Source organism: Cebus imitator, unplaced genomic scaffold, assembly GCF_001604975.1.
Source record: "Cebus imitator isolate Cc_AM_T3 unplaced genomic scaffold, Cebus_imitator-1.0 Scaffold61, whole genome shotgun sequence".
Taxonomy (NCBI): domain Eukaryota; kingdom Metazoa; phylum Chordata; class Mammalia; order Primates; family Cebidae; genus Cebus; species Cebus imitator.
The window spans coordinates 10,102,462-10,128,099 of record NW_016107376.1 but is presented as its reverse complement, the minus strand read 5'-3'; the positions used below and the strand labels follow the sequence as shown (position 1 = coordinate 10,128,099).

The 25,638-nt window shown below is 33.7% G+C and overlaps 1 protein-coding gene across 5 annotated transcripts in view; it reads right to left on the bottom strand.

Annotated features, from left to right (window-relative positions):
- Positions 1–4,535: 4,535 nt before the first annotated feature.
- ECT2 (epithelial cell transforming 2) overlaps positions 4,536–25,638 on the bottom strand; it is an 85,220-nt gene continuing 64,117 nt past the window's right edge. For 2 of the 5 annotated variants that reach the window (XM_017529895.2, XM_017529894.2), the window contains 7 exons: positions 24,999–25,077; positions 24,712–24,831; positions 21,803–21,941; positions 19,431–19,585; positions 10,684–10,791; positions 9,560–9,706; positions 4,536–5,848 (listed from right to left, as the gene is read on the bottom strand). In XM_017529895.2, coding sequence (XP_017385384.1) covers positions 5,759–5,848; positions 9,560–9,706; positions 10,684–10,791; positions 19,431–19,585; positions 21,803–21,941; positions 24,712–24,831; positions 24,999–25,077 — 838 coding nt within the window. In that variant the 3' untranslated portion in view covers positions 4,536–5,758. Of the gene's footprint in view, positions 5,849–7,323; positions 7,752–9,559; positions 9,707–10,683; positions 10,792–19,430; positions 19,586–21,802; positions 21,942–24,711; positions 24,832–24,998; positions 25,078–25,638 lie in introns of those variants that run through there. The other 3 variants (XM_037739041.1, XM_037739042.1, XM_037739040.1) reach the window with 2 other exon arrangements.

The window sequence follows — 25,638 nt, the reverse complement described above, 5'->3', positions numbered from 1 at the left end:
TATAATCCTAGCTTCTTGGGAGGCTGAGACAGAAGAATCACTTGAACCTGGGAGGCGGAGGTTGAAGTGAGCCGAGATCGCACCATTATACTCCGGCCTGGGCCGTAAAAGTGAAACTCCATCTCACTGTTATTAAGCATAGCCACTTTCTTCAGTTATCTTAGCCAGCTCTTCTAGTTAACTTGCTGTAGCTTTCCTACCAGTACGTGCTGCTTCACATTGCACTTTTGTGTTTTGGAGACCATTTCTTTCCTTATGAACCAACCTCTGCTAGCTTCAAGCTTCTGCAGCTTCCTTATCTCTCTCAGCCTTCATAGAATTGAAAGAGTTACGGGCTTGTTCTGAATTCGGCTTTGGCTTAAGGGACTGTTGTGGCTGGTTTGATCTTTAGACTACTCAAACTTTCTTCTATTAGCAATAAGGCTGTTTCGCTTTCTTATTATTCACATGTTCAGTGGAGTAGCACTTGTAATTTCCTTCAATAACTTTCTTTTTGCATTCACAACTTGGCTAACTATTGCATAAGGGGCCTTGCTTTCAGTCTATCTCTGCTTTCAACATGCCTCCCTAAGTTTAGTAATTTTTTTAGAGGCCATTGTAGGATTATTAATTAGCCTAATTTCAATATTGTGTCTCAGGAATTAGGGAGATCCAAGCAGAGGGAGAGACTGGGGAACAGCTATTCAGTGGAACAGTCAGAACACACACAACAATTAGCAATAAAGTTTGCAGTCTTAGATGGGTGTGGTTTTTGGTGTCCCAGAACAATTAAAATAACATCAAAGATGACTGATCGCAGATCATCAAACAGGTATAATAATTAAAAAGTATAAAATATTGCAAGAATTACAAAAATGTGACACAGACACGAGATGAGCACATGCTGTTGGAAACACTGTGCCGATAGACTGGCTCAAAACAGAACTGCTATGAACTTTTAGTTTGTAAAAAGCACACTATCTGCTAAGTGCAATAAAACAAAATATGCCCATATCTATCTACCAAAACTATATACATTTATCTTATGACCTAGTAATCCTATATGAACTTTTTTTTTTGCAAAATATGCTGACAGAAACACAAAATGACCTATTCACAAAACTTGCAGCACCATTTTAGTAGAACACTAGAAACTAATGTTCATTAATAGGGGATTGGGTGAATACAATAGAGTCTACTCACACAGTGGAGTATTCTGCAATTGTAAAAAGAAATGAAGAACTTATATACAAATATAGAGTGATTCCCAGATGCAGCTATGGAGAGCGAGACTGTCTTAAAAAAAAACAAAACAAAAAACTTAAAAGCTTTAAAAAGAAAAAATATATATCACATGAACCCATATTTTGAAGCGATAAAAGCAAGATTGCAGAACAGTAATTATTATATACCAACTTTTCTGTAAGAAAGGGAGAGAAAATCGTATTGCATGTTGATATGGTTTGGATCTGTGTTCTCCACCCAAAACTCCTGTTGAAATGTAATCTCCAATGCAGGAGGTAGAGCCTGGTGGGAGGTGATTGGATCACGCGGGTGGTTTATCATGAATGGTTTAGCACCATCCCCCTATAGTGCTGTTCTCAGGGTTCTCACAAGATCTGGTTGTTTACAAGTGGGTAGCACCTTCCCCCTGTCTCCCTCCCTCCCTCCTGCCCTGACCACGTGAAGTGCTGGCTTCACATTCACCTTCTGCCATGACTGTAAGTTTCCTGAGGCCTCCCCAGAGGCTAAGCAGATGCCACCATGCTTCCTGTGCAGCCATGCAGAACTGGGAGCCAATTAAATCTCTATAAATTATCCAGTCTCAAGTATTTATAGCAGTGCAAGAAAAGATTAATAGACATCTGGTACCATCAGATTTAAAGGTGAGCTTACTACCGTATCTAAAGATACTTCAACTAATTTAGTTAAGCCTGCAATTGTTTTTCAACAAGGATAAGCCTTTGCTGCTAGATACTTCTTTCAGAAGAACCCTAAAAGGTGACTTGCACAGGAGGTTCAAAAGCAGCAGCAGAAGGAACAAAGAATGTCAGTAAGTGGTTCAGATAAAGCTATGGAGGGAATGAGACTGTCTTAAAAAAAAAAAAAAAAAGAAAAGAAAAACTTAAAAGTTTTAAAAAGATAAAATATATATCACATGAACCCATCAATATGTATAAACATTACGTATCCATAATTAGAAAAGTATTTTAAAGATCCTCCACCAGGAAAAAGATTTTGACTCAGTGAAGGCTCTGATGATCTTTAGCTTTTTACTTTTTAAGCAATAATGTATTTTTAAATTAAGGTATATACAATTGTTTTTAGGCATAATACTATTGCACTTAATGGTCTACGGTACAGTGTAAACATACTTTTATACTCACTGGGAAACCAAAAATACATGTGACTCACTTTATTGAGATAGTTGCTTTATTGTGGTGGTCTGCAACCAAATCTGCAGTCTCTCTCAGGTGTGCCTGTGCTACATTTCCCTCCATAGAGGTTGTAGTCATTTTTATATTCACAACAGACACATGTGAGAGTATGTTTACCCACAGCCCCACCAGCAGAAATACTGTCAAATAGATTTCTAATGATGATTAAAAATGGTATGTTAGTTTTAATGAACTTTCTCTTTTAAGGTTCATAAGCCTACATGTTTAATGATAACTCTTCATTTTCTGTGAACCATCTATCTTCTGGCAAATTTTCTATGGGGTTGTTTTCAGAGAATGGAGTTTTCCTTACATTATAAATGTAAATCCTTTGTTTTTTGTGTGACATTTTTCTGTGACTCGTTTTCAACTTTGTTTACATTGACTTCTTTTGTATTTAGTTCTATTAAAAACTCCACTAAGTTTTCAGCTGAATTTAAGTGTATAGGTAATTTGATGAAAATTCGCATCCTTTTCACATCTTTCTATTCATACACATTAGCACTCTCCATTTATTTTTCTCCTATACTGACTATAATGTTTTCAGTGATAATTTTTTAATTGACTTGGCTCAATACTTGACATGCATGCTTGATTTTAAGTTTCATGTTTTTCTAGTTTTAGAAGACTCTCAACTCTTCAAATATTGCTTTCTGAGCCCTTCTATTATTCTCTCCAGGTATCCTATTATAGAGCTGTTGGATATTCATGTTCCATTTTTTACATCTCTTAAACACTTCTTAGTACTTGTTGATGGCTTGTGAGGGTGAAATTTATCTATTAATTTACCAGTTTTCTCTTCAGCTAGGTCTCTAGTTTTACTTCTAGAAGTTCAACTTGATTCTTTTTCCAGTCAAGCTTATTTATTTTAAAAAGTCATGTCTATTATTCAGTATGAATTCCTTCTTACAAATACATTGTCTTTTTGATTGATTTATTATTTCCAGCACCTGGGGTGCACATTCAATTTACTACATCTCTTTACTCTCCTCATGCCTTTCCATTTCTCTTTTTGCTTTTAACTAAGATCTTACCTTCAGCTAGGCTGAGTCAGGGATCAATGTTTCAGCATTTTAAGGCTTATATATTGGTCTCAAATCCCTTCAACTAGTTTTTGGTATCAGTCTACACTTAGCACTATGGCTTTGGTTCTTAATTTCTCATACCTGAGGATTTTCAGATTATTCTTTTAACCTCAGTTATTATGAAAATTATTTCTTGGTTATATTTCATCAAGAAATGCTTGAGGTTTCTATTAGAAGAACATCCACTCTAAATGTAGTAGCCTACTCAAGACATGGTGCCAAAAGTCCTCAGAATTTTTATTAAACACAGTGGCTTAAGTTTCCGTTAAAGAACCTTTTGGAACTTACTGATAAATCACGTCTTTCTTCTTTAAATTGTCAGGATAAGTCCACTGATAAATCTTCTGATATTGAACTAACCTTGCATTCTTGGAAATAACACTGTTGGATGACCTAAATGCCTTTAAGAAATTTAAAATGCTCTTATAATACATAAAACCTAAATTATGATTTTCTCAATAAACAGTTAATTGTATTTAATATCCATGCGTGATACAGAATCCTAATGTGAATACATGCAAACTGTCTTCATCTGATAACAAGGAATAGTCTAAAAACCTAAGGTAGACAGATAACAGTAAAAACCAGAAACACTCTCTTTCAAATTAAAATTAACTACCTGCTATATTTTGCCAGTGTACACTCAATACTTTTCCAGCTTTATGCCTTATCTCATGTCATTTCTTGCCTCTGGAAACCGCACCCTCTTGGGGGAAATAACAGCTACAATAATAAACAGTTATAATAAAATGATAACAACTGTACATTTTCTGCCTGAAAAATGCATATATGCACATAAACACAAAATTTTACATCAAACCTCATAAAATTACCTACATTTTGCAAAGTAGATTCAGGATTAAAAATTCCTATCTTACAGACAGCCTAGTAAAACAAAATGCTCAAAAATATTTACAGAGGAAGGAACAAATAAATAAGCAAGCAAATATATAAAAGAGCATATGTTGATGCAAGCATTCATATTTGCCTATGAAAATTTCCCCAAAGAAATTAAGACATGAGGCATAAAATATACTTGGGTTTTAGGTATTTATTTACAAAGTTCTTACTTATACATTGCTTTTAAAATATAGCAAAGAGTCATTCACTATTCTCAGAAGTGGCATAGAAAACACTATAGTCAGTTAAACTATTAAAACGGATACTTGAAAATTAAGTGATAAACATTTGTAGTACTCCCTAAAGAAATAGGAAATAAAAATGCATTTATTCATATGAACTTGATTATTCTGAATCACTGACTATAAAAACGCTATTGTGAAACATATCACACTTTGAAATAGCAAATGAATTTCAATTTTACATTTAATTATAAGACCACAATAAAAAGTTGAACATACCCATATCTATGGATTTCACAGAAGATTAGTAAAACTGATGGCAACTTCAGAATTATTTCATAAGAGTATAAGCAGTCTTTACCACAATTTTTCCCATGGTCTTATCCTTCAAAATAAAATTCCACACACTATCAAACTAAATTGAGATTTGCTAGTGGCTAAAATCACCATAAATATACAGTACTGTCTCTGAAACAGCTACCAAACATCTTGTTTTTGCAAAATACACAATGCTTCTCAATCTTTCTGTCCTTATCTCAATTTCCAAAAATATTTTGAAGCAATCTCCTTTAAATGTTATTCTTGTTAATAAGGGCAAATCTTTTAAAATCCACATGCTAGATCATGAAAACACTTGAGAAGAAAATAAACTGCGAAAGGAGTGGTTATTTAAATACTTCAAACTGCACATGTGAAACAAGACCCACTATTTAATCAGAATTCTATGCAAGTTTTTATCCAGTATTATAATGCCATTTAATCTCCGCATAAATTGAGCTGCATAAATATCTATCTTCATAAGTTCATTCATGGACACTATACAAATAGATTCACAGCAGTATTTGGCACCTGTCCATAAAACTTATTTACTCTCTCAGGGTTGCAAAGCTACTGATATCAGCTGATAGCATCTTAAATGACTAGTCTTTGAATGACTGATTCAAACAAAAAGATAAGTTACATCAAAGTCACTATCAGTGTTTACATGAATTAACTTGAAAATGTAACAGGTAAACCTTTCTCTTTCAAGAAGAAAAATCAAATAGCATAGTTTAGTGTTACTTATCTTCCTAACGGCTTTCACCAAGTGCTGATTACAAGTACCATTTAAGTCAGTTTCTTATTTGAGTATGAGGTGTTTATACATTTCTATAATTTAATATTTTCTAAAGCTTCATATCAAATGAGTTGTAGATCTACTTAATGTATGACTTCTCCTTTCAAAGAAGGAAGGAAGGCTGACAAGGGAGGGAGAAGGGATACCCTGTAAAAACAAAACAAATATTTCATATTTTAAATTTTCTTTTAAAAAAATTATAAAATACAGTTCAGTATCATGCCTATTATTTTTACATTTTACAAATTACCATAACAATTAAGTATAAGACATCTGACAATTCTAAACTCTTTAAAATTAGAAGAATGGAACAGGCAGAAAAAACAAAACTATTTTAGCATTCTGAAAATAAAACCAAACGGACAGATCAGTTAGCTAGACATTAACTCGACTGAACAGATATTGCCCTATTGCTAGTAGTGATACCTAACTATCTTCTATGTATGAAGCATTAGTGATCTAGTGTTTCGGGTTATAACAGAAAAAATGACAAATTGGCAAACAAGGTTTCTTCTTAGTTCATAAAGCAGAATTAAGAGGAATGAAATCATTTCATGGGAAATCGTTTCCTAAAAGTAAGTTACACACTCTTAAAGAGTGTTTGTAATATATGTGCAACTCAGATGTACATATGTGAGTGTGAGAATGTATATATATACATAATTTTGTTCCACTGTAATCTCAGCTACTCAGGAGGCTGATGTGGGAGGAGTGTTTAAGGCCAAGAGTTCAAGACCAGGCTGGGCAACTTAGCAAGGCCCGTCTCTAAAAAAATTTTTATTTATTTTTTTGAGATGGAGTCTTGCTCTGTCCCTGATGCTGGAGTGCAGTGTGTGATCTCGGCTCACTGAAACCTCTGCCTCCCAGGTTGAAGCAATTCTCCTGCCTCAGCCTCCTGAGTAGCTGGTACTACAAGCGCATGTCACCACGCCTGGCTAATGTTTTGTATTTTTGGTACAGACAGGGTTTCACCCTGTTAGCCAGAATGGTCTCCATCTCCTGACCTCGTGATCTGCTCATCTCGGGCTCCCAAAGTGCTGGGATTACAGGTGTGAGCGACCATACCTGGCCCTCTAAAAAATATTTTTAAACAATTTAAAAAATTTTGTTCCATGTAACATTTAAGTGAAACAGCAATCATTCTAGATAACAATTATTAAATTGCTAAGTTTTTCATCCCCAAGAGGTCTTAAAAATTTTTTAAAATAAAACAACTCTAACAAAAAACATGCAAAGACTCAAGAATAACTGTAAATCAAAATCAATTATAAGGCTACTGTTTTATTTTAACATGTGTAAAGGCATAACTGTAACTAAGAGCCAGCAAGGCAGTTGGCTATAAGTTCTCATCTACAAGGTAGTAAAATGAAGCATTTTAAAAGCTGGGTTGATAAAGTATCATCATTCAAGTATCAACAAAATGATGATATAAATGTATAATATAAAAGTTCACATTTTCCTCAGGTGGAACTTTTATGATTTGGCATATTAAAAGCATAATTTTATATAAATGTTATAAACCTAACATTAACAATCAGATTTGGAATATAAAATTACTATTCTTTAAAATGATCATTTTCCTAAATAAGAAAATTTCTAATGGAACTTATTTTTTCTGGACTTAAGAAACTCTATTAAGCCTAAATTGTTATTAATTAAAAGCAGTCATAACATTGTGAATTCCAAAGTTCCCACCCACGAAATAAGTGATTCCCTGGAGAAAAAATATGTTCCTTTTTTTTTTTCCCTACAAATACAAATTTTAAATAGCTAATAAGCTCACATTAAACTTCATGAGGCTTGTTTCCATTAGTGGTTGGCATATCTCCTAATTCTTCACAAGTGTCAAAGATGACTTGGAAAGAACTTTTTTGAAATTTGAAAAATCAGTATTTCCTTCTAGTATCTCTGAAAAACTAGCTCGGAAAGCAGAATGATGTACAGATGGAAACCAGGAGTACTGAGAGCGCCCACCAGTAGAGTTTGAGCGCTGCACATAAACATGCTTAGTAAATCCAATTACATTGTTTGTGGAAACAGAATGGGTAATCTGTTAGAACAGAAACAAGCAATTGAGAAGATGACATGAATGTCTTGAAGATATTTTAGGTGCTTCTTACATATATTGTCTATTAAAAGTGACATAACCATAAATAACAAATTAACTTTTTAAAATTTTCTATAAAATTCATTTATCTTCATTGGAAAGATGAAAATGTTAACAATAGTTGCCACAGGTGGCTGTGAGAAAACTATAATCTAATTCTCAAAAATTAATGCTAATCTGCATTTGTCAATTTTAACTGACCAAACTACTTTGTCTATTCACTTAAATTAATAGGTAAAGCAGTGCAGCTTCTCTCCCACTGGTTAAGGTTGATGTTGATTAAAAATCTGTATAAATATACTGATAGATTTAGCCATAACTCTGATGTGTTAACTAAACACTTTAACCAACTTTATATATTTACTATTATGTGCCTTACCTGCAAAAATTTTATTTAATAAAAAGAAATCACTTATAAAACACTAGAGCACTCACAATGTGCCAGGTACTGTTCTAAGCATTTTACATATAACTCACTGAATCCTGATAACTACTTAAGACTCACTTTACAGACAATGAAATTGAAACAGATCTTTAATAACTTGCCAAAACACATACAACTAGTAAATAGAGCAAGGATTTGAACACTTGGGTTCCAGAGTCCATGCTCTTAACCACCACCCAAATTGCCTCTCAGTATATAACATCATATATGTATGTGTGATTATATAATATATATATTATTTAGTCCTTACAATGAAAATTATGGAATAAATAAGCACTATTAACATCTTTTCTCTCATCCGCATTTCTGCAGATGAGAGAATAAGAAACTTGCCACAGGACACACAGCTAAGAAGTGACAGTCACTTGCTTAACCTCAGTAGGTTAACAGTAATTTTATAAAGAACAGATATTTCACTCAAATATTTAGTAATAGTATTAAATATCTAATAATTAAATAATTCTGAAACTGTTGGAAATTTGGATTAATCAGGAAAGATTTTAAATATACATACATATATAGATATAAATATATATTGTATGTATGAATTTAGAACCCATACTATCCTCTGAAATTCTGTTTCAGAGATTATATTCTACTCATCATGAAAATAGTAAAAGGAATAAAACTCGGTCTCTGTTACGTTATTGGAACCAATCTGTCTAAATAAAATCATAGTTATTTAATTAGTAAAGTGATAGGCCAGACTGAAATATGTTTCTTTTCTCAGAGATTTTAGAACATATTTCAATCCCAATAAAATTTCATATCAAACAAACTAAACATTAAGTATGTCTCTAGTTCATTTGTAGTAGGGTCTTCTCAGTTGCCTTTACTCAATAAAGAGGTTAGAAGTTTGGACACACATATTTTAAAAATGACCTATGACTGTTCAGATGCCAAGGTCTGAAGTGCACTAGGGAAGACCTCCACTCCCCTGCCATGCATTTCATGTTGATTCTTCGGTGCTAGCGTACAGAGCTGTGCTGTCCTTCTAGGAGCCACTAGCCACATGTGGCTATGAAACCCCTGAAACATAGCCAGTCTGAAATGCAGCTAGCTTTGTAAGTATAAGATGCACCCCACATTTTTAAGACTTAGTGCTTAAGAATGAAAATATCTCACTGATAATTTTTACATCAATTCACATTCAAATGATAATATTTTGGCATACTGGGTTAAATAAAATACATTATTAAAATTTTTTTAGAATGGAAGAAACATTTCCAATTTTTAAAAGTTAAATTCCATACCAACTTCATAAATATGAATAAGTCATTTAGCCTGTTAAATCAAAATAACTTACTGCTAATGATGATGTGCTTGAAAGACGACTCATTCCATGCTTATCACTGCTGGAAGGACTTCTTCCCTCCATTGAGCTGTGGGATGTCATAAGGGCCCTTCGAAGAGCTCTTTTTGGAGTTTTGGAGAAAGAGAACGCTCTTGTAACCTAGAGTTTAAGAGTTACAATTGGTTAAACCTAGAGAAATTTAATACAGCTGATAAGAATGTTTAAACATGAAAAAGCCAAATATATAGCAGAAGTCTTTCTACTGTAGTATGTGGCAGGATTAGAATCTCTTTGGCACAAAGCAGTGAGGAAATTTGTAGACTATTCCAACTTTCATTTAGAGAGCACTGCAGTCCAATGCAAGGAGGAGGAGAAACACAATCTAGCCTGGGAGAGGGTAAACCAGACTGGCTGAATCTTGTCTGATTACCCACTCTAGCTGTTAAGATTTCTAATCCAAAAATCACCTGAACCTCTATTTCTTTATTGAAAGAGTGAAGGAATTCACTGAATAATAATCTAACATGATTTTCTTTTATACATCATACATGTTAAATGATAGGAGATTCAAAAATTATTAAGATAAAATGCCTCCCCACAAAGGGAAAGAAAACAAATCTTGAAAATCTAGCAGTAGAGAATATGGCTGCGAATTTCTCTTGGAACACTAACATTCTAATTATACTTTTAAAAAGCCTATTATCGATATACTTATGTAGTCTTCAAAACTCTCATAAGGTAAGTTAAGTTATCTTCATCACGAGAAGACTAAAATATACTTCTAGAGTCAGGAATAGATCCCAGGTCCCATGACTGTCGTGTGCCCTTTCCTGAAAATAACTGTGGTGATATATTTAAGATGAGTGCACACATATTTCAATCTAAAACACCAACAGTACATTTCTTCTTTCTTTCTTCACAGAAGCATCACTATTACAATAACATGAGGGATAACAAGTTATAGTTATTGTGGCAAAGTCATCACTGATGTAAAACTATTGTTTCTGTGGGTCATTTCCTAGAGCTGAACAGCTTTGTTTTATAGACTACACTGGTGTTTGCAGCAATATTGTTTGAAAATAGTCTGGAAAATATATGTTAGAGATGTGTCTAATAATAATTTCACTAAAACTCACCTTTTTTGAAGTCTTTTTTATTGCTCTTGATGCTCTACTCAATGTACTATCCATATCTTTTGTATTTACTTCAAAAGTTTCTGGATCAGCAGTGTAAATAAGATTCTCCTATTGAAAAATAATACTTTTTGTTATCTTAAAATAAAAACACAACTGTTTCTAAAAATCACACTTTTATGCATATTTATACATTTTTTCACTTTATAAACACAAGATTTTTTATGTGTTTGATATAACTTCTATTCCAAAATGTACTAAAGGATAGTGAAAAATAAGCATTCAGTCAATGAGTAATTCATTGTTAAGGGTCATGGATACAAAAGCAATTGGAAATAGACATCAAAATAAAATCTAACAACTCTGAAACAAGTTAAAAACTTAGCAGACTTAATGCTTAAGTATAAAGTCAGCTACAAGCCCAATACCACAAACACTGTTCTTGACATAAACTCAAATTAAGATTTAGACTTTCTCCCGCTTTACCCTTTCTTCCCTAATCAGCATTTGTAAGGATTCTAAATCAGAGGTTCTTTCTGAACCTGTGACCAAGAACCCACAGGGTGACAATGAATAGAAATTGGGTGCAAAATTTTGAGCGCACATGTGCAAAGTGCATATTTCTGAAGAGTAGGTTCACAACTTGTATCACATTCCCAAAGGAATCAGAGACCTCATACAACCACTAGTCTACTCTATATCTATGAGGCCAGCCTCTGCTGATATGCTGGAGAGGACAGGATGAGGTGGGAGCTGGAGTGAGACTGGTCAATAGGCACAAAGTTACAGTTAGAAAGGAGAAATAAGTTCTGGTGTTCTACTGCACAATGGGTGACTATAGTTAACAATACTGTATTGTATATTTCAGAATAACCAGAATAGAGGATTTTTAATGTTCAAGGAAATGAGTATATTAGGCAATGGATATGCTAAATACCCTGATTTAATCAACACGCAATGTATACATGTCTCAGAACATCACATTATACCCCATAAAGATGTACAATTATGTGTCAATTTTTTAAAAAGACCTCATCTAGGCCAAGAACCACTGAACCATTTAAACAGGATAACTAATTTCCAAGTAATTAAAAATGTTACTTGCTCAAATTATGGTTGGATTTTCAGAAGAAAGCAAGTTAGACAAAATGTTTTTGCATAGTCCCATAGCCAATTTGCACTTTAAATGTATAAATCTAGACTATGAACAGGCAAACTGACTTGTTACTCTGGCATTGTAAGACTACTGTCCAGCACTATCATTCTATGGTGACAAGGATTATTAAACAACCGGCTCACGCCTGTAATCCCAGCACTTTGGGAGGCAGAGGCAGGCGGATCATGAGGTCAGGAGATCGAGACCATCCTGGCCATGGTGAAATCCTGTCTCTACTAAAATACAAAAAAATTAGCCGGGCATGGTGGCGCGCACCTGTAGTCCCAGCTACTAGGAGGTTGACGCAGGGGAATCGCTTGAGTCTGGGAGAAGGAGGTTGCAGTGAGCCGAGATTGTGCCACTGCACTCCAGCCTGGTGAAAGAACAAGACTCTGTCTCAAAAAAAAAAAAAAAAAAAAATTATACAATCTTGTGAAGTTGTTTTTTCTGAAATTTTTTTTATTTGCAAAATGTAGAATATATCTAGTGTACTTAACCCATAGAACCATAAGGCTAAAACAAAATAATGCACAAAAGTACTCTGAAACCTTAAGCCTCTTTACAAAGTGTTAAATATTATACAGTTACAATGCTTGCTTTAGCTCTCCACCACTGATACACAGACAGCCTTTGTTATGCTAAAGCTTCTCTAATTTTGTCATTTAAACCACCACATCCCCTCTGCCTGCTACAGAACCTCTCTTTCCACTTGATCGATTTCCTATATAACTCTATGTTGCTATCTTGTCCAAATTAGGTAATAGTACCTGTAAATGTCAGTATGTTTTCAATTTAATATTACTTTTTAAGAAAAATTTAGAAGACACAAATTACCCATAACTCTCCTAATTAATTACCATCTACATTTTGGTATATTTCTTAGAGATATTTTTCTACATACATAAAGTTTTTCTTCATAACAAAACTGGAATATCATTCAGTTTTGCAACTTATGTTTTTCATAGCTGTACCCTGTATTTTTTTAACTCAAAATATTTACTCAATGAAAAGCTGACAAATCTCTTCTGATTATACCACAATTAATTTCCCCATTTTACTATTTCTGAGCATTGGAGTGAAGTAATGGGGAATTACTGTGCAATGGGCACACAGTTCCAGTTTAGGAAGATGAAAAAGTTCAAAAAACAGATGGTGATGATATTGTACGACAGTATGAATATACTTAATGACACTTAAAAATGGTTAAAACCGGTAAATTTGTTATGTATATGCTACCACAATAAAAAAAGGAATAAAGTGTATGTCTTTGTATTTGAAAATATTAAACCACATGTTGGTAATTTTCTAAGCTAGAACACTAGAGGTAGAAAAGCAGAATATGAAATGTTCCTGATGGATAAACTGCTTTCCAAAAGGGGCATACCGCTACAAACTATACTCTCACTATCAGAACAGGAAAGACTCTATCTTGCCTCACCAGCCCTCAAATTTTTTTTTTTTTACAATTTGGTTTGTAAAAAATAATTGATATATTGCTATCTTTATCAGTATTCCTTTAAACTATTAGTTGGGTATATATTTTTTCATGTTTTATAGATATATTTTCTAAATTAATTAATTATTTTTAATTGTACTTTAGGTTCTGGGGTACATGTGCAGCTCATGCAGGATTGTTGCATAGGTACATACATGGCAATGTGGTTTGCTGCCTCCATCCCCCATCACCTACCTCTGGCATTTCTCCCCATGTTATCCCTCCCTGACCTCTCCACCCCCCGTCCCTCCCTGGCCCCCAACAACAGACCGCAGTTTGTGATGCTCCCTTCCCTGTGTCCACGTGTTCTCACTGTTCAACACCCACCCTATGAGTGAGAACATGCGGTGTTTGATTTTCTGTTCATGTGTCAGTTTGCTGAGGATTATGGTTTCCAGATTTATCTATGTCCCTACAAAGGACACAAACTCATCATTTTTTATGGCTGCATAGTATTCCATGGTGTATATGTGCCATATTTTCCTTGTCCAGTCTATCATCGATGGGCATTTGAGTTGGTTCCAGGTCTTCGCTAATGTTAACAGTGCCACTATGAACATACGTGTGCATGTGGTCTTTATAATGAAATGATTTATAATCCTTTGGGTATAAACCCAGTAATGGGATTGCTGGGTCAAATGGAATTTCTATTTCTAGGTCCCTGAGGAAGCGCAACACTGTCTTCCACAATGGTTGAACTAGTTTACACTCCCATCAACAGTATATAGATATTTTATAGCAAATTTTATTGGAAAAGAGGTCTTTATTTCCCACACTTTCTAACTGGTTACTGCCAGCATAAAGGAAAACTCTTTGTATGTATGTACTTATGTTTTATTTAGCTGCTTTACTAAACTCTGTTACAAATTCTAATAGTTTTCAGTTGGTTCTTGCCAATTATCTAGACAATCATTTGTAAAACAACTGAATATTTGAAAATTCATGCCAATCTGTAAGAAACAAAACACTGAGGAATGTGATTCAAGCTCTGCTGCACATATCTGCAAGGTTTTACACTACTAAAATTTCCAATATCTCATAGTGGAGAAATCACATTTCCTATATTACTGTATATACAGATAAGCTCAGTTGTACACCCTTACTTTTATGAACTTAATTTTGCTTTGATTTTGTTCCATTTTTATTTCAATTTTATCTCAATCAACAGATCTATACTGAAAATCTACTCTTTGATAAAATTTTTTTATGTTCATAAGGTATAGAGGCAAATTCAGAAAAAGAACGTTTTGACATTTAAATACATTTTCCTTAAAGAAATGAGTGATATGGTAATTACTCTGATTTGGTCATTATACAATGTATACATGCAACAAAACATAACACTGTACCCCAAAATATGTACAATTATGTCATTATAAAATAATTAAAATCAAAATAAGTATATTCTTCTATTGTGTTTTATTTTTAAATGCTAAAGTAACTTATCAATGCTCCTTTGAATTGGTAAACTTATGACCTTATTTTAACTGAAAGCTGATTCAATAAAATTAGCTGGAAAGTAATTAAAAACCATTTATTAACTTGTGACTGGTTACAAAATAACACACATATACCAAAGAGTCACCTATTTACAAAACAGCTTAGAAACAGGTAAAATATCCATTTATGACTGCATTCTAAAGAGAAAACTACTTAGGAGTAAATCTAATAAATACATTTTTGGCCAGGCATGGTGGCTCACGTCTGTAATCTCAGCACTTTGAGAGGCCCCTAGGAGACCAGATCACTTGAAGCCAGGAATTCAGCCTGGCCAACATGACGAAACCCTGTCTCTACTAAGAATACAAAAATTAGACAGGCATGGTGGCGCACGTCTGCAATCCCAGCTACTCAAGAGGCTAAAGCATGAGACTTGCTTGAACTCAGAGGCGGAGGTTGCAGTGTGCCACTGCCCTCCAGCTTGAGTAACAGAGCAAGACTCTGTTTCCAAACAAAACAAAAAACAAAACAAAACAAACAAACAAAACACAAAAACAAGAAATACATTTTTGAAGAATGTACATATGTCTATGCTTATATTTCTAGAAAGTATCAAAAGTCATACTCCTGGCAAGACAGATTAGCCAGATAGGGGTGTGAGACATATTTTACTGCAGTATACCGTTATATGTGTGATTTTTTTTCTTATGTACAAATATTATCTTTCAATTTAATAGATGGTTAAAATCATAGCATGACTATTAAACTAAATATTGGTAACTTAAATTTACTCTTTATATATTTAGATGCAAAATGTATCAATTTTTACATGTAATGAAACTAAACTCCAAGTGTGTTTAATTTTGCTAAAATGGTCTTTATAATGAAGGCCGCTGAAATTTAAATTCTTAGCAAATGCCAATAAAGGAGCTTCTCGATTTTTTCCTGTTGTTAACTACAACTAAGTATTAATAACCACTGATGAACTAAAAATGGAGCCAATGGCTTCATGTTTTCTCTCAATGAACTAACACACTGCTTCTGACTTAGGGGAGGGGAAGACAGATATAAGATTTTTTAACTTTCTAGGAGATTCTGGGTTCAGAATGACTGAAAGGGTAAACATATAGGTAGTTCACTAGCGGCTAAGAATATAGTAAAATCTATTATTTTTGCTAAGATATAAATATTGAAGTACTTCCTTTAGTGCTATCTACTCAAAAAAAGGTAAATAGGGTAAACCATAGGCAAAAGTGCAAAGTGGGGGAAATTTATCTTCAGTAGTCCTAGGTTTCTTTGCTATTCATTCTTTTTCAATAATTCTCTCTCTCTTAAAAAAAAAAAAAAAAAGAAAAATCTTTCTGCTTTTTAGTCTCTTTCTCCAAATTTCTAAAATAAAATACGTACTAAGACAAAAACTAAAAAATAAAATTTAAAAAAAAAGTGAAATTTATAGATTACCCAAAACTCATTTTTATTTACTTTTAAGTTCTGCTGGACTTGAGAACACTCATTTTTAATGACACACTTAATTCCAAAAACATTTTATGACTTATTCAAAGTATGTCAAGCATTAAAGAAGCTTTGGAAGGGCAGGGGTTTTTCAATCAACTCCAAATTCACATGTACCTGAAGACAGACCCGCTGAGTTCAAGATTAAAAAGTAGTAATCTCTCCCACTGAGATATATAATATTAATTTCAGGAGAAACTGAGCCTCAGCTATAGATTTTGAAATCCTGTTCATGGGTGTTAATTCACAGGAAACTTTCTAGCATTTGACATCTTAAGCCAGTTAACCTGCCTACTTGTGAGTTATCAGACACTTCTTTCCATTCCCTAAGCTGCCCTGTTACCCTAGTCTTCAAGTGCTATCTACAATCATGTGACCCCTCCCTTTGGCCTATTGCCTCAGTATTTTCCTCAAACTCTGTAATCATGCCCATAGCTTAGAGCTTCTGATTTGGCCAAATTAAAGTGGTACCAATAATAGACATTTATACTAACAACTATGTATGCCTAATCAATGGAAGAAAAATTATAAATACAAATCATATTAACTTCATTATAAATATTATTGGCTCACAAGCACAAACTCTTTTAATATGTGGCCAACTGCTGGTCTATTACTCCTCATGCAGTTAGAAATTCTACTTACAGGTTTAAAGACTTAGAATGAAGATTGCAACTCTTAAATAGCCCATCGTGATTTGATCAAAATGTAGGACATGCTTTGCAAATTTCAAAAGAAATATAAAGTTAGTAGCAAAAGTACTAAATGGTAGCACATGTCGTTTAATTATCAAGTTATTTTTAAACTAACCAAACTTGGGAAGAAGGCATCATTGCTTAAATTTATTTATTAATAAAATTATACTTCTGACATTAGAGGTTAGAAATCTATAATGGCTTCCGCAAGGCCATCAGCTTATCTTTGGCAATATATGAATGTTAGAGTACAGACCATGCAATTAAAGGTTACATGCTGGCAACAGACCAAAAATACATACATAAGGATTCTGATTCATAAGATCTTCAATAGATTTAAACTTTAATCTTTAGATTCTGAAATAACAAAATATGGAACATGACATCCAAGTGGAGAAAAACTATTAAGATGGTTTGACCAAGAATTAGTCATGCTCTTGGCCTTAGATTCAAACTTAATGGCATCAGATTAAGTTTTCTTTCAGCCTGATAATTTTAATTCTTACATCATTAAAGAGTGGATGTGACAAATGAAATAGTATAGAATAAAACAGTTGTGCTTATTTTACTCTTTTAATTAAGAAAGCTCAAGTTACTTAGGGTACCAAAAATATATATACAGGGTACCAAAAACAAAACTACTAATGCAAAGAAGCAGAGATTTTTATATCTTCTCACATCTTTTGTATACATATACATATGTAGAAACATATTATCTTCAACATGGGAAAATTTTTTTAAGACACTGACTCAGGACTTGATAAAAATTTACTATATGTAGAATTTTAAATGCAAAAAAGGGCTCAACTGAAGTCACTAAGTATCTGAATTTACAAATGTATTTCTTAAGAACAAAATTTCAACAGATTTAAAGAATTTTGTGGTATGAGGATAAGTCAGAACATAGTTAAACATCTGCTGCCATCTTGTGGCTAATTTTACTTTATAAATTTTTTCCATATGTTATTTATATTTCAGTTCTAGTATTATTAGCCATCATGTGGCTAGTAATTCAATAAGTTATATTGTAAGAAACATTTTCTATTAACATTACATTTAAATATTAGGGTTATAAGCTTGGAAAGGACTCTATAAGCTATCTAGTCTGACATTCTGGTAAGAGCAGGAGTAATTTCTGCAATAAGGAATTAATACAGGTAAAGAAAACCATTTTATATGTGGAAACCTAGAAAAAAAATTGTATAATTAGCAGTTTTGTAAGATTTATAATGAAAGTGATCTACATCATTTTTCTAGCTAGCATTCTATTGTATGTGCTAGCACTGTATTTCCCTCTCTGAATCTTTTGTGCAACAATTTTTTATTTATAAGAACATATTCTTGGCTCATAGAAATCTAAAACATACACACACACACACACACACACACACACACACACAGTCTGATTATTGTTCTAAACACTTTGGAAGGAGGTTTTCATCAATGAATACTTACTTTATAAACCACATATCTAAATGTCTTCCAAGGTTTCACACTTCACTATGATTACATTATGATTACACTAGGCTTCATTTCCACAGAAACACCCAATGCAATCTCAGTTACAGTACCATTGTACTGAAAAGGGTCACCTACTGTATCAGCACATTCTCTTCAATCTATGCCATTTGTGCAAAGAGTAAGGGGTCTATATCTGTCATGTCTTTCTCTCTCTCATATATATAGAGAAAAAGGAATCAAATTATCTTTCAGGAACCTGCATTTCATCCAAGGAAAGGATATCTGATTCAGGCATGTCATTTAATGTCAACATTTTTATTCTCTCATCTATTTTCACTTTAATCTGTATAGTACAATGATAATTATATATTTATGATAGCATTTGATTTTAAGAGGTTCGCATGAAAAAAATAGATTGGCAACATGCTACTAGCTATCTATTGCTTTCAATAAGATTTTTTTTTTTTTTTTTTTTGGCCCAGATGTGGTGGCTCATAGCTATAACCCTAGCACTTTGGAAGGCCAAGGTGAGCAGATTGCCTGAGTTCAGGAGTTTAAGACCAGTTTGGGCAACACGGTGAAACCCCTCTCTACTAAAATAAAAAAAAATTAGCCGGGAATGGAGGGTGTGCCTGTAGTCCCTGCTACGTGGAAGGCTAATGCAGGAAAATCACTTGAACCCAGGAGGTACGGGTTGCAGTGAGCCAAGATCACGCCACTGCACTCCAGCCTGGGCAATATAGCGACTCCATCTCCACAAAAAAAAAACAAAAAACAAAATACTGTCTATTTCATAGCCATGTCTAAGAGCACCAATGAAAACCGCAGGGTACATTAAAAAACAACTTACTAAACCAGTTTTTTAAATAAACACAAAACTAAAACTTTCCATTCATAATAAACAAGTCATTAAAAATGTACAGGCTTAGTCTAAACACATTGTCATGAAATTTAAACTTTCGTTATAATACTGCTTTTTTAAAGAACTTACAGCATCTGCTTTACAAATGGTGTTGGCTACATGTCGACACAGCATCTTTAGCCAGTTTTCTTTTGGAAGTTCATCTGATGTCATCTGGAAACTGAGTAGTACATTTGCCTGCTCTGTTGGTGGCCTCACAAGCAAGGCAAAAGCATTACGGCAATCTAGGGTTCCAGAATAACCATAAACATTAAGTGTCACTCCTTGGAAAACGACAGTTGTATGCAAGTTTAGTTCCCTCAGAGCAATGAAATTCCAATGAAACGAACTATCTGTTGTCCACTTTCCTCCTCCCCTCTATTTTTAATAAGACAAAGAACATCACCATACTAAGTTGAAGCACTGACAAGATAATATAGTATACCATGTAAGGAATTATATTTTACACATCATTTAATATTTTCTATGATAAAATTTAAGTAAAGAAAAAAATTAAATTATAACATTTCTTAGAATTCTAGAATTCAAGTTATAAGAATTCAATTACTCAATTTAAATCACGTTCAAAGAAGTTAAATTTCCAAATACAAAAAGTGTTACAAAAGTTGCAGGACCAAGATGCTAAAATTCAACCTATTTTAAACAAAGTCTGCCATAATTAAAATCCAAAATTGAAGATTTTAAAAACAAGAATATAGTCAGTCTTCTCTATCTGTGGGATAAGCATTTGTGGATTCAATCAATTCCTGACCAAAATAGTCGAAAAAAAAATTGTATCCGTATGAACATGTATAGACTTTTTATTCTTGTCATCATTCCCTAAACAATAGAGTAAAACAACTGTTTGCACAGTATTTATTGTGTAGGTACTGTAAGTAACCTAGAGATGACTTAAAGTATATGGGAAGATATGTATAGATTATATGCAAACACTGTGCAATCTTACATCCAGAACTTGAGCATCCTGGACTTTGGTAACCAGAGGAGGACCAGGAGCCAGTCCCCATGGATACACCAACGGTAACTATACTACGTAAGCTTTAATTAATCCAGAGTTTGACAACTAAGTGAAAAGAGCAATAAGTTGCTGTTCAATTTTTCTTTAAGAATCATTTCTTGGCCGGGTGTAGTGGCGCGTGCCTGTAATCCCAGCACTTTGGGAGGTCGAGGTGGGCAGATACATGAGGTCAGGAAATCGAGACCATCCTGGCCAACACAGTGAAACCCCTCTCTACTAAAAATACAAAAATTAGCTAGGTGTGGTGGTGCATGCCTGTAATCCCAGGTATTCGGGAGGCCGAGACAAGAGAATCGCATGAACATAGGAGGCGGAGGTTGTAGTGGGCCAAGATTGTGCCACTGTACTCCAGCCTAGTAACAGAAGGAGACCTCATCTCAAAAAAAAAAAAAAAAGAATCATTTCTTGGCTGGGCACAGTGGCTCATGCCTGTAATCCCAGCACTTTGGAAGGTCCAAGTAGGAGAATCACTTGAGGTCAGGAATTCGAGATCAGCCTGGCCAACATGGTGAAACCCCATCTCTAGTAAAAACACAAAAAATTAGCCAGACGTGACAAGGTACACCTGTAATCCCAGCTACTCGGGAGGCTGAGGGAGGAGAATCCGGAGGGGGGCTTCAGTGAACCAAGATTATGCCACTGCGCTCCAGCCTGGGCAATAGAGTAAGACTTCATTAAAAAAAAAAAATCGTTTCTTATAAAATAAAATAAATAATTTCTCATGAACTGAAACCTTTCACTATTAGAGGAATAGGTAATGGCAAGAGCTAATATCGTAAAAACACATGCCTAACATTCAAAATATGGCCATACACATACACCACAAGGTGTCAAACAGATGACACTGTTGTAGGTAGGTATAAATTTTCAGCAATTTCAGGCATTCAGAGAACCTGCTCTCTAACACCACCAAAATTTAGAGTAAAATGTTCCTTAATACACCATAGGACCCCATATTAACTCTACCAGTTACTCCGGTTTATTTATTGCACTCACATCTATTCCTGATCCATACCTTAAACATAGCCATAAAAATGCAGCTCTTGGCAACAATGAAAGTGTTAAGACGGGGTACAGGTAATAGACTGGTTATTGTGCATTCTGAAGGAACCAAAAAGATAAGTTTTGGTGTGGGAATAGGCTAGGCTACAGCGCTATCTTAATACATAGCCATTTAAAGCTCTTTGACCTTTAAAAGATGAGGGTATCCTATAGGTTGAGATAGTACTTTCATCTGAAAAAAACAAAAAGTCAATTCTGTTCCTAGAGATGGAGTTAAGATACAGGTGCAAGAACAATTACTTTAGCAGTCTAATCAACTATATTTAATTTACCAACTGAAAAAAGCCATAATGGAGTAAATCCAACCTACAATGAATACAAACTATTTTTATATAACCAAGAATTTATCCGACCAGCATACCTTCTGTCTCTCTTATGTCCAGTACCTTCTTAATCTGAGAAAGAGGCATTAGGTGAATATGCTTAAGAGAAGCTGGGGGTCGGGTTTGGCCATGAGGACTCCTAAATGTGCCAATAACCTTGTGCCGTTTTCTTGCTATCTGGTTGTAGAAAATAAAGTAACAGTCAATAAAATGAATAAAAATAAGGACAAAATACTTAAAAAATAAACTAGCACTAATCACATAGATCTATATGAAACTCATTTAGTTATTATTTATTACAGAGTTGTTATAAGAAGCAGAGTTACTATGTAACAAAAGTCAAACATGTACTTGTGTAGCAGAAATGCTCATGTTTACCTAAGAAAAATTCAAAAGTCAGGAAAACAGGCCAATGGATATTTTGCAAAACGTTCAAGAGGTATGAAAGAACTAGAAACATGATGAGAAGCGATAGGATCAAGGAATGACGGAATCTTAAATAAAAGGCCTGGGATTCAGGAGAAGAGGAATAGTTGGCTAAGCAAAATAATTAAATGATTTTAAGCTTTATTTTTAAAAAGGAAAAACAATAACAAGTGTTAATTTGATGACAAATGCTAGTACTTCAGTGCTTAACAAAAAAAAAAAACCCTTAAAATATGGATAAAACATTTAAAAGTTAAATATATCCTTAAATTTAAAATTAGTTGAGATTCAGTATAAAATAACCTGTCCTTAAGAAAATATAGATTTTACCCATTTTGAATGTTTCTAACTTTTATTATTAAATATGATGCTGGCTATACGTTTTTATCAGTTAAGAATGTACCATAATTTCCATTCCCAGTTTACTAAGAGTTTTGTTTACTTTTCCTAAACAAATAAGCTAAAGAATACAAGTTTATTTAGGATTACAGGTTTTTCTTTTTTTTTTTTTCATTTATTATGAATTCTGAAGTCCAAATTTCATGTTATAAATAAAGCAGTTTTTGTTGAAGTGATTCTAAGACAGGGAAGCTAAAAGAGATAGAACAAAAAGTCAATAGATTCAAGAAGGTAAAGGAAATGAGAAGCCAGGGACTTGGGAGCTACAGGAAATGACCAATACCAGAAATTAAAGTGTATGGCAAGTCAATGAACCAATCACAGAAGACTTCAAGGAATTTGGAGGGAATATAAGATAAAAAATGTAAGCCACAGCTTTGTCAGGAATAAGGGATAAAAACCAGAAAGGATTAGCAAAGAAATAGAGATAATCTAACCTTTTAGATGAATAAAGCAAGCTAATCTAGGGAATCTAACAGGAAAAATCTATAAAAAAAGCTTTAATAGAAGCAAACGAATAAAGTACTGATAAACTATATACAGTTAAACCCCATGACGATGCGAAGCCAGATAACATATAATTGAAAATTGACTCCGCCTAACCTCTGCTCTCAATCAGGGCAGGCTAAAGTCCTCTTTATGAGGGAAATAGGTGGTTGAGAATTACCTGCCTCAAGATTTTTTCAGTTTCTCACTTCAGGATATGGTCAATGCCGTATAGTTGTTTTACTTTTGGGCTTTTTGTAACATGATTGACCAAAGAAAAGTATCATTTTTCATTTAGCCTCATAACAACAAAACTCTGCATTTAACAAAAGTGAATTTTTGGTGAGATTTTATTGTACTTGTAACTGTTCTGCACATGAATTGTTGAGATTGTCTTGTCAATTATGAGATTGTCACATACTATAAATAATAATGTATGTGATATATGAGAAGGCAACACTTTGATAGAAGTGAAGTAGGAAAGGACAAACAGAAAGCATATAAGACATTAAAAAAAAAAAAAAAAGGAGGCAGGTGCGGTGGCTTACGCCTGTAATCCCAACACTTTGGGAGGCTGCGGTGGGTAGATTGTTTGAGTCCAGGAGTTCAAAACCAGCCTGGGCAACATGACAAAACCAGTCTCTGCTAAAAATAATAGGCTGGACATGGTGACGAGTGCCTATAGTCCCAGCTACTTGGGATGTTGGGTAAGAAAATCACCTGAGCCCAGGAAGTCAAGACTGCAATGAGCTGTGATCTTGCCACTGCACACCAACCTAGGCAATGAGAGTGAGAACCTATCTCAAAAAAAAAAAAAAAAAAAAAAAGACAGAAAGAAAAGAAAAAGAAAAAGGAAACTCTTTAAACATTTTGATGAAGGTAACAGAAAGTTTCCAGTAACAGAAAAGTCAAATGAGTCTTCTTATTAATGTCTGCTTTATCAAAATGAACATTTTTCTCTTCTGAAATGAAGGAAAACTGCACTTCTTTTTATCACTCACTACTGTTGTTTAAAAATACATATTAGAAAGATGAACGAGTTAAAAAAAACACACACCTGATTCAATTTGCTCGTAGGGGTAACATAAAAAGAAAATCTAATATGGATACGTAAAAATTTTAGAATTAGATTCATTATACCCCATCTGACTCCTCATTTACTCTAAAACCTGCTGATTTAAGAAGAATTGAGGAATCATAAAGAATTCATGATAGTAAATCATCAAGTGATCTCCCTCTTCAACAAAATACAACCTCACCATTACTGAAAAAAATCTACTTAAATTTCAAAAACCTCAGAACTATTTTATGAATCTTGAATAAATATACATAGAAACAAGAAGTTCTCAGAATTCTTGACCTAAGCATTTATTTACACGGAAATAAATTTTCATTTTAACAGATTTGAAATCATGAAAATTTATCATGATTTCAAGATCACTTCTTAATAGTACACTTTTTTCTAAAAGCATTCTATTAACAGTATTAAATCAATTGTTCTCAATTTTTTAAAGAAATTATTATTTGAGTTTACTTTAAAATTCGACATTATGCTTCAATTAAAGCTGGGTTTTAAATATTCAGGGAAGTTACAAAATTCAGAAGTGTTGTTATACTATGTGAAGTACATCTTTACCTCTAGACAATCATTGAAGAGGAATAGAGTTACTTGTTCTCCTCTGTCACAGGGGTGCTCACCTAGAGAAATTGTTTCAACCCGTTGTACTAAGCTTCGGTGAGAAGATAAAAGATTAGCCTGTATAGGTTGAAAATATTAACAAAAGAAATCACTTGGTATCAAGTAACTTTTAAGAAGTTGCAATGTAAAAGAAAATAGTGCCAAGATAATATTTACATTAAAACCACAGAAACCTCATTAACAAAGAGAAGATAAATTCATAACTGTTAAAGAAGAATACTTACTGGGCATCCATCTACTTCATAAACAACATCAAAAATTTGCTTTTGAGCTTCCGTTTTTCTCTTATCCTCATTAATATGCCTGAAAAATAGTTATTTTTAAAACTTAGAACACTAAAACTGCAACAAACACAACTCATGTCACAAGTTGTGTTTGATATGAATGTCTTAATTTTGATGAGTGAATCAGTTAAAATATTCCTTAAAAGTATCCCATTACAGGTTCACAGCCGAATTCTACCAGACACACAAAGAGGAGCTGGTACCATTCCTTCTGAAACTATTCCAAACAATACAAAAAGAGGGAATTCTTCCCAAATCATTTTATGAGACTAACATCATCCTGATTCCAAAACCCGGCAGAGACTCAACAAGAAAAGAAAACTTCAGGCCAATATCCATGATAAACATAGACGTAAAAATCTTCAATAAAATACTGACAAGCCGACTGCAAGAGCACATCAAAAAACTTATCCACCATGATCAAGTAGGCTTCATCCCGGGGATGCAAGGCTGGTTCAACCTACGCAAGTCTATAAACGTAATTCACCACATAAACAGAACCAAAGACAAAAACCACATGATTATCTCAATTGATGCAGAGAAGGCCTTTGACAAAATTCAACAGCCCTTTATGCTAAAA